Genomic DNA, 10,533 nt, shown 5'->3' on the forward strand with positions numbered 1-10,533 from the left:
AGAATTTGGTGGCAATTACAAATGATCCAGTAACTAATGAATAACAACTCCCTTGTAAATTGTTCAGGTCAAGACATAAACAAAATAGAAGAATTTTGTGACAATAACAAATAATCCCATAAATAATGAAAAATCACTCCCTTGTACTGTCTATTAAACAACTTTACCTGCTGGAAAAGCACAAAAACAAAGAAAGGGAAAAGAAAATGTAAAACCACTGCTTTGGTTATGCAGATGCAGCAGAGTACAGATCTCACTGCATCTGCTTTCTTTTCTTCCACACACACAGCCCTACTAATATATGAGTATATACATAAAAAAGGGTCTGCCCTTAAAGGACAATAATACTAATAGACCACCCCCACCATCATGACAACAAACAAAGCTTTCCTTTCTGTAGAGTTGTTTCCTGCTTAACATGGACAACCAAGTTTGTTAAGAATATGCAATCAGTGGGGAACTAGGTATATAACAAACATAACCAAATATCTAATCCCATCTACACATGGGGTTTTCATCATCATACAGATTAGATTAGAAATTAGAAATACATATTGACCTTTACTGACTGAAAGCGACAACCACAAACTCGCAGCTTTCACCGAGCCAGTAACTTAAATCAATTAAAACCATCAAACATTCCCACCACCGAGGCACGCTGCTCGCTCCCTTTCGAAATTTGCCAAACCATTTTCGGTTGCTTCCACGGCAAACCCAAGCAGGTTCTTAGACAACTGCATATAGGAGCCGCGAGAACAACCAAAACCTTTGGCCGCCGCCTTTGTCAAACATTAAGGATGATCGACTATAATTGTTTTTTTACATTTTCTGGTCAGATGAAAGGATAGCACGACTTTCTCAGAAACTGTGCAGCTGGGTGAGCATCGGAACAAGCTCATCACTAGAAGGACGATCTGCAGGTAAATCAGATTGGCAGACAACTGCAATTCTTAATGCCATGAGCATCTCATCTTCCTCCACCTCTTCCCCTATAATACTTTTATCAAGTGCTTCCTGAGCTTCCCCGGCTTCTTGAACTTGATGAAGCCACCTTCCCAAACTTCCTCCACTTGATGTTTCCTCAAAGAATGGATCCAAAGGGTCTCTGCCTGTTAAAAGAATGCCTAATATGACCCCAAAGCTAAAGATATCGCTCTTATCACTGTACCTACTGAAAACAGAGGGGTAAGAATATATATCATGAAGAACACTTAATTTTTAGCAAAAGCATGACACTTAATGAGCAGAAAATTAGAAATCTTGCACAAAACCTAAGAATATCAAGAGCAAACTATGCGTGTTTATGTGTAGCAGATAGGTTACAAGCATCTCTTTCCCACTCTTTTATGTGAGAGTTGCTTGTCAAGGTTCCCTAATGTCCTACATATCAGGCAAGCTTACAAGTTACAATAGGAAAAAAATCTATTCCAATATGTAAGGCTCTGATGAACTGTACAAAAGTGTGCATTACATAGCCCTATATGCATTATATCACTAATAACAGCAGAGGGTAAGCGATAGAAACTTAGGTCGCATTTGGTTCTTTTGATTCATGATAATTAGATTAAAACCATATTACATGTCAACCGATAAACAATGATTTTTGAAATAAACGAAAGGGTAACCGGGTACTAGAACAACATAGAATAAATATCATATCAAAGTGTTATAAGAAGAGATATAAAAAGCCTTATATATAAATACTCCACTGAAAACATGGTTGTTTGTAGCTGTATAAGCAGAATGATAAAACATTAAAACCTGAATCCTATACTCCACTTCCACAAAAGAGTCATTTGTAGCAATTTTTTGTTCAAAGAGAATCCATTAATATATGCCATTCTCTTGTGCCTGCATTCGCTATTCCTATTCCGCAAAAGCTTTTATGCCTAGCCCCAAAAAACCCAAACGAAAGGGTGCTGAGAATACTATGATGAAACTGGTATTTTTGAAGGCAGAGGAGAAAATATGCATGCTTTAAAGGGAAAAGAAATGGTGCATATGCCATAGAAAGGGTGGTGTGGAGTGTGGACTAACAGAAATAGGAAGCCAAGGACAAGATCACTATAAGAGTTAAAGTTTTTTTGTCCAAGGTCTTTAAACAGTCTACATATGAAAGTGAGTACCTGAAATTGTCTAAACATTCAGGAGCTTTATATGGTGATGCAACTCCATGTACACTAGGCATGAGCTTGGCCAGTCCACAATCAGCCATCCTGGGTTCAAACTCGGCATCCAACATGACATTTGAAGGCTTCAAGTTGCAGTGCGTAATCTTCGGAACACAGGTGAAATGAAGATACTGAAGCCCCTTGACAATCCCAACAGCAATTCGAAGGCGGGCATCCCAGCAGAGGTGCAACTGATTTTCCCTCACCTTATTCATGGCATCCCCAAGACTACCGGTGGGCACATAATCATAAACAAGAGAAAATGTATTATCAGAGTCACGAACATAAGCCCGCAAGCTCATCAAGTTGCGATGCCTGAGGCTAGCAAGTAGCTGAAGCTCCTGCTGTATCTTTCTCTTGGTGTGAGCATCCTGAAGACCGGGAAAGGGGTGAAGCCTCTTGACTGCAATGGTGAGGCCATTGTCGAGAACCGTTCTGAAGTAGGTGGCATTAGGACTCGAGCCAAGCAAATGGTTTTCATTAGCCAAAGCAGATTGTAGAGTCTTGGGAGAGATTTTAGGGGAAAACACAACAGGGCCTTTTAGAATTGGGGTCCTGTTGATGTATCTAATGAAACAACGGAGCAAGCAAGCAAAGAGGATGGAGAAAACTAATCCTGTTATCACTCCAAACAAAATGCTAAGGATTATCCTTTGGCGCCTGTCCATGGAGGCGGCGGATAATCTGTTGAGACTAGTTATTGTTCAAAACTATCCCCACAGTCTACCAATTAATTGAGGACCGGGAATTTATATTACAAGAAAATACATCACATAAACTTGGAATTGGGGGTTTCCAACAGAACTAGAGGGAGTATACTACTGGTAGCCGCTTATCTCAAACTAACATACGGAAACCCGGTTAGCTACCGAAACTAGAGAGGAAAATGGGAAATGAGCAACCTGATAATCGTCACTAATACTCATTCTGGGGAATGTTAATGTATAGTTGTATGCATATAGTGAGAGAGAGAGAGAGAGAGAGAGAGAGGGAGGGAGAGGGAGAGGGAGAGGGGGAGGGGGAGGGAGAGGGGGAGAGAGAGAGAGAGAGAGAGAGAGAGAGAGAGAGAGACCTTGGGTTGTTTTGTTTGTGCTCCTGTGTCGTGTGCTTGCTTTAGCAACTCAAGTAGAGTAGAATGTATAATATAGTATGGTGAGGGTGGGGGTGTGTGAAAGGAAAGAAAGAAACTAAAAGAGTTTAGTGAAGTTGTTATACATTAGGAGGAGGAGGTAGCGATTGGACTGGTGCTTTTCTCTTTCTTTTGGCTTCAGCCTCCCGCCTTTGTGCAGACAGTGTCGTCCCCACCTCCTGACACCAGACCATCACTTTCCTACTAACTTTTGTGTTTCTGGGTTTTACAAATTTTGGTTTTTCATTCCTCATATTTATCAAGTAGTATTGATTTGTGATAGTTTACGGTAATAAAATTGTAGTAAAAATAACAGTTTTGGACGAGGTCATTTGGATGAACTTAAAATTAATTTTTTTTTTTTAAATAATAAAGTGATTCAAAAGTTAGAAACAAGATAAGATTATAGGTGATTAAAATGATTGCGAAAGAAGTAGATATAATTAAACAAAAGCTATTAACAAAATTCTGATTTATCAATTATTTATGAATTATTAACAAAATAAAAATAATTCATAAATAATTTATGTGTTATGAGTAATTTTTATCAAAAAAGTTAAGTTACTAAAGAAGGTATTTCAAACATATTTCGAGCTTAAAACTAATTTTTGACTTATTTTTAATTTTAAGCCGATTCCTATTTTATTATATTAACAATCATTTTCCGGTTTAGATTGAAAATGTTTAAAGTTTGAGTTTTAAATCCATACTCTCGAAGAAAGCATGATGATGCTCATACATGAGTAGATAATAAAAAGACGTAAAGCAAAACATGGAAATGAGAGCCAGAAACACGAGGAAAAGAGAGCAGGCAAATGAAAAAGAGTGGCATGAAGAGATTAATATTCATGTTATATCATGTAGGTATGTGTCTCGTTTTACTGATTGCTATTCCTACTTATGCAGAAAGAAAGGCTTTTGGCTTGACCGTTGATGAGGAATTTGTGCTTTTTTTATTTGCTATGTGATAGATTCTTGAAGAAGAAGAAAATTCATTTCATTATCTAACTGAAGAGAGTGTTTACAACTGAATGAATGAAAACTATACAAGCAGACTTGAATATATACATCTCCTAAGTGGTGGATAGCTCTAACTAACTTTAGGCGGGAAACTAACTAACATAAATATTACACTTATGTGACAGCTGTAGAAGGTGGTGGTGTAACAGCTGTTATAACAGAATCATCATCACCAATACCCCCCCTCAAGATGGGAAGTGAAGACGAATGAATTCCCAGCTTGGAAAGTAAATCTTTGAACTGAGCAGAAGGGATAATTTTGGTGAGGACATCAGCCAACTGACTGGTAGTAGGAAGATAAGTGAGCTGTATCAACCCTTCAAGAACCTTTTCTCTGGTGAAATGACAGTCTATTTCTATGTGTTTTGTACGTTCATGAAAGACTGGATTTCGTGCAATGTGAAGAGCAGACTGATTGTCACAGTGAAGAGTGACTGGCTTGAGGTTGGAGATACCTAATTCTTCTAACAATCTAACTGTCCAGACAACCTCAGATGCAGCTGATGCCATAGCTCTATACTCAGCCTCAGAAGATGATCTGGAAACAGTAGACTGTTTCTTTGATTTCCAGGCAATGGGAGAGTTGCCTAATAATAGAACATAACCAGTGACAGACTTTCTAGAATCTGGACAGGATGCCCAGTCTGAATCTGAAAATGCCTGTAGAGTTAGAGAGTCTGCAGCTTTAAGGATTATGCCTTGGCCTATTGTAGAATTGACATACTTTAAAGTGTGTGTCAAGGCATTATAATGAGAATCTCTTGGTTGCTGGAGAAATTGACTTAACAATTGGACTGTGTAAGCAAGATCAGGTCTAGTATTGGTTAAAAAATTGAGTTTACCAACTATAGACCTGTAAAGTTCTGGATTATCAAGTAATTCCCCATCTGAAGCTTGCAGCTTAATATTCAAAGGTAATGGAGTTGCAGCTTTGGCATGAGAATCAACTGAAGCATATGATAGCAACTCTTTAGTGAACTTTCCTTGACTGAGAACAATTCCTTCTGGAATATAGGTAAGCTCAATGCCTAAAAAATAATTCAAGAACCCCAGGTCCTTAATGCTGAAAGTAGAATCAAGATGAGCCTTAAGAGCATTAATCTTGGTAATGTTGCTACCTGTAACTATGATGTCATCAACATACACAGCTACAATAGTGATATCAGCAGCATCTTTACACAAAAACAAGCTATAATCCAGCTTTGATTGATAAAATCCTTGTCTGATCAGTTCTTCAACAAGCTTGGCATTCCATTCTCTAGAAGCCTGTCTTAGACCATACAAAGATTTATTTAACCTGCAAACTTGACCTGGTTTATGAGGGATGCCATCTGGAACCTTCATGTATACCTCTTCTTTCAGATTACCATGCAAAAAAGCATTATTCACATCTAGCTGATACAAATTCCATCTTTTATGAGCAGCCAAAGAGATCAAGCATCTAACAGTATTCATTTTTATAACTGGAGAAAATGTCTCCTGATAATCAATCCCATACTTTTGAGTGAACCCCTTTGCTACTAATCTGGCCTTATATCTTTCTATAGAACCATCTGCCTTAAGCTTCACTTTGTAAACCCATCTACAAGCAACTGCTTTCTTGCCCTTAGGTAAATCACACAAAGTCCAAGTATTGTTTTGTTCAAGAGCCTTAATTTCCTTATCCATTGCTTCCTGCCATAAAGGATTGGCAGAAGCTTCCAAAAAACTTGAGGGTTCAGCTGTGGACAGACTCTGTGATAGAAACTGATGATGAGAAGAAGGTAGTTCTGTACCAGAAACCAGATTACACCAATGCTGAGAAACTGAAGAAGAAGCCATGTGACAATGATAGTCTTGGAGATATGATGGAGGATTTCTAGCCCTGGTAGAATTTCTAACAGGTGGAGGTAAGTTTGTGCTAATATCACTGATATTACTGGAATTAGAAGCAGTAGTATCAGATGAAGTATGAGCATTATCAGAAGAATTTGGAGAATTGGCTGGAGAATTATATGGAGTACTGTCTGGAGAATTATGATCAGGAACATGATGTGGTGTAAAGTCATAATCATGATCATGATTTGGAGTGGTAACTTTAGGTAGAAAAATTTGGGACTGATAAGGTAATTTGGTCTTTACAGACAAAAGATGAAATGGGAAGTGTTTCTCATGAAAGGTGACATCTCTGGAAACAGTGATCTGTAATGTATCAAGGTCTAAAATCTTATAGCCTTTAATGTTTGGGGGATATCCAATAAACACTCCAGGTGTTCCTCTGAGATCAAATTTAGTTCTACTTGCTTTGTGTGTAGCATAATAGCACAAACAACCAAAACATCTCAAAGTACTAAGATCAGCATCAGACTTGTAGAGTTTAAAATAAGGTGTCTGATTTTGTAAGGTCTTGAGAGGCATTCTGTTTACAAGATAAGCAGCACAGAGAACACATTCCCCCCAGAATCTGGCAGGTAATTGAGACTGAATATACAATGACCTGGCAGTTTCCAGTAGGTGTCTATGTTTTCTCTCCACAACACCATTTTGTTGTGGAGAGTAAGCACAAGTCATTTGATTGACAATTCCTCTTTTCAGAAACAAATCTTTCATTTTACCAGATGTGAGTTCTAAAGCATTATCAGATCTAACTGTTTGGACATTAACATGGAAATGAGTGTAAACATAATTGAGAAAATTCTCAAAAATATCAAAAACATCAGATTTATATTTGAGCAAATGAATCCAGGTAAACCGACTAAAATCATCAACAATAGTCAAAAACTGATTACAACCAGATGGAGTTTTGACCTTATAAGGTCCCCAAACATCAATATGAAGTAACTGAAAAACAGCAGTAGTCTTTATACTACTATGAGGAAAAGAAGTTCTAGTAGTTTTAGCTAAAGGACATATGTGACAGATATGATTTTCAACATGAGACTGAACATTACAAGAGGGAAACAACAGCTTAAGCTGGTGGAATGAAAGATGACCAAGCCTCATGTGAAGAAGATCAGCAGACTCAGAATGTGTTGTAGTGAAACAAGCTTGCTTGTGTGGTGAAGGTGAACCAAGTGAAGATTGTAATTCATCCTGAACCACACTATACAAGCCATGATGAAGTTTACCAAGAAGAATCAGAGGACCTTTCAGAGAATGGTCCTGAAGAAAACAACAATCAGCACTAAATGTCAAATGACATTGCACATCTTGACAAAGTTTGTGTGCAGAAACAAGTCTAAAGTGAAAACTGGGAACATGTAAAACATTTTTTAGTAAAATGTTATTAGGCAGAATGACATTTCCAGTATGAAGAACAGGAGCTTTACTACCATTAGGAAGTGTAATAAAGCTATTAGAATCTGATATTACTTTATACTCACAAAAATCAGCTAAATTGTAGGTAATATGGTCAGTGGCACCAGTGTCTAATATCCAGCCATGATTAACTGAAGATAAGAGACAAAGAGTACCTGTCAGAAGAGCAGTGTGCTTAGGAGAAGTGTCATCAGATTCTGAAAAATTATGTTTCTGAAACATGTTGAGCAACTGATTATACTGTTCCACAGTTGGTTCATTGGACTGATCAGCAGAGCTAGTGGAAGGTGGAATTGTGGAGTCACCATGACCAGCAGAATCACCAGATGACTGAGAAAATGCAGCAACCTTTTTGTCTTTAAAACCCTTGAAATTAGGTGGGAAGCCATGGATCTTAAAACACCTGTCAATGCTGTGACCAGGTACTTGGCAATGAGTACAATAGTAATTAGAACCAGGCTTGCCAGATAATTTCTTGTTTCCAGAAAAATAAGAACCATCTTTAGTAGCAGTCTGATTTGAGAAATTTTGCCTTGAGTTACCCTGAGAAAAATTATTGGATCTTCTCTTGTCAGCTAGAAATGCCATGGACTCAGCTGTGTTCTGTGCCTGAGAAATTTCTTTATGTTTTTCTTCTTGAGCAAATAATCTGTAAGCCTGAGACACTTGAGGAAGTGGATGCATCATCAGAATGTTTGCCCTAACAGAAGCAAATTTCTCATTCAGTTTCATCATAAATTGGAGAAGCCTTTGTTCTTGCTCTCTCTTCTTAATTTTCTGAACCAAATTAGCACAGCAAGGACAATTGTGACAAACACAAGCAGGAAGTGGATTAACATCTGTGAGGCCAACCCACAGAGTCTTCATAGTGGTGAAAAATTCTGAAAGATTCTTAGATCCTTGAATTGCCTCTGCAACTTTCTGTTCTAACTCATAGATTTGAGTTGATGAAGTAATACCAAATCTCTCCTCTAAATCAGACCAAACTTCTTCAGCAGTTGGAAAATACAACACACTTGTAGCAATTGTGTCATCAAGATTGAACACTATCCAGGATATCACTAGATCATTGCACCTTGACCAATACTTGTATTCAACAGATGTGAACTCAGGAATAGGTATAGTACCATCAACAAACCCTATCTTATTCTTAGTAGAGAGCATCAACAACATAGAACGCTTCCAGTTTGTAAAACCATTACCATCAAACTTAACAGAGACTAATTGCAATGAAGATGCTTCTGATGGATGAATGTAATAGATACTAGACGGATCTTGATTTCCAACTAGATTCGACATTCTCAGAGAAATACTGAACTAAACTCAGAAATTTACTCAATTATACTCAGAAAGATGCAGATCAAACACGTAGAGTGCAGATGAAATTGTGAAAAAGATCCACAATCAGAGACAAATCAGAGTAATTGCAAGAAATCTCAGAACAATTATAGTAAAACAGTGCTAAATCAGATGTAACAACGAAGAAAATCTACTAACCGCAAAGAAACTATGAATTCGCAGAAAAGAAAAAACGTGAACAGTAAGTACGCCGGAGCAACGTTGATTGTCGCCGGAAGATCTTACTGCTCTGATACCATGATAGATTCTTGAAGAAGAAGAAAATTCATTTCATTATCTAACTGAAGAGAGTGTTTACAACTGAATGAATGAAAACTATACAAGCAGACTTGAATATATACATCTCCTAAGTGGTGGATAGCTCTAACTAACTTTAGGCGGGAAACTAACTAACATAAATATTACACTTATGTGACAGCTGTAGAAGGTGGTGGTGTAACAGCTGTTATAACAGAATCATCATCACCAATACTATGCGTTCTTCTGGATTGATTCCGCCCTTTCCCACATTATTATTACTACTTGAAACCATCATTTGCTCGATGTCTTATCATTCGGAAAGAATAAATCAACTAGATATATTCCATTCCCATTCCCAGGCCTCTACTCCCCCGCATCATCTAATTGATATAAATAAATTAAGTACAGTACCTTTGTTCTCAGTCTCCATTTCATTTTATATAATTACAATAAAGTCCGGTTAAACATTTTCTATCGCATCATCTTATGTGGGACCTTATATCATCCATATTTTATGACGGCATATTACTACAGGCTCTTCTGCCCAGCACCTCATCCATATTACTACCGGCTCTTCTACCCAGCAACTCACATAAAAAACCCCTGGATATCACAATTTTATAACACATCAAAGCACTGCATCATGTCGCAAAATTTTAAGTTTATAAGAATAAAATCTTACACAATATAACATTGAAGAAATATTTTATATAGACTTTAATCTGAACTTCTAACATTACATAAAATAACATTACTTCATAATTTTAAATCGTCTATCATTTGTGTATTTAGGATTTGTAGTTATTTTCTACTCGAGATCATCTATAGTTAATGTTTCTGGGATTTGTAGTTATTTTCTTGTCTAAGAAGAATGAAAAACACTACACGATTTAACATCTTTAAAATACATTATAAACAACTCATACACAAACACACACATATATATACATATACGAAAATAGTCATGTCAATTGACATACAAGGGCGACGATGGACTTTTGTTGATTTTCATTTAATTACTTTATTATTTGATCATTTGCTTATATGCTTATATGCTTATATACATACTACTACATGAAGAGTTAAGGAGGCCTATAACAAGATCACATCGCATTAGACACCACCCAAACCCCAACAAAATCAATCAGGATTCATTCCCAGATCCCAAAACTACTCTTCTATTCTACTCTGATTTAAGCAGGATCCCTCTCTTCATTTCACAAGACGTTTCTATGATAAAATTTGCACTATATTTTTTTTTTTTTGCACTCTCCCATGTATGCAAAATCTAAGAACTCTTTTTTTGCACAATGTCCC

At 37.1% G+C, this 10,533-nt stretch overlaps 1 protein-coding gene across 2 annotated transcripts; it reads right to left on the reverse strand.

Moving 5' to 3' along the window:
• Positions 1 to 123: 123 nt before the first annotated feature.
• LOC108195978 (inactive leucine-rich repeat receptor-like protein kinase CORYNE) lies at positions 124 to 3,237 on the reverse strand. Of its 2 annotated transcripts, none has more exons than XM_017363020.2 (2): positions 2,127 to 3,237; positions 124 to 1,168 (listed from the first exon to the last, which is right to left on the reverse strand). In XM_017363020.2, the coding sequence occupies exons 1-2, from the start codon at positions 2,837 to 2,839 to the stop codon at positions 859 to 861; spliced, it is 1,023 nt and encodes a 340-aa protein (XP_017218509.1). In that variant the 5' UTR covers positions 2,840 to 3,237; the 3' UTR covers positions 124 to 858. The 2 variants fall into 2 exon arrangements, with proteins under 2 accessions (XP_017218509.1, XP_017218508.1); XM_017363019.2 differs by having other exon boundaries at positions 124 to 1,171.
• Positions 3,238 to 10,533: the final 7,296 nt, after the last annotated feature.

The sequence above is a fragment of the Daucus carota genome, chromosome 7, assembly GCF_001625215.2.
Source record: "Daucus carota subsp. sativus chromosome 7, DH1 v3.0, whole genome shotgun sequence".
In the NCBI taxonomy this organism is placed as follows: domain Eukaryota; kingdom Viridiplantae; phylum Streptophyta; class Magnoliopsida; order Apiales; family Apiaceae; genus Daucus; species Daucus carota.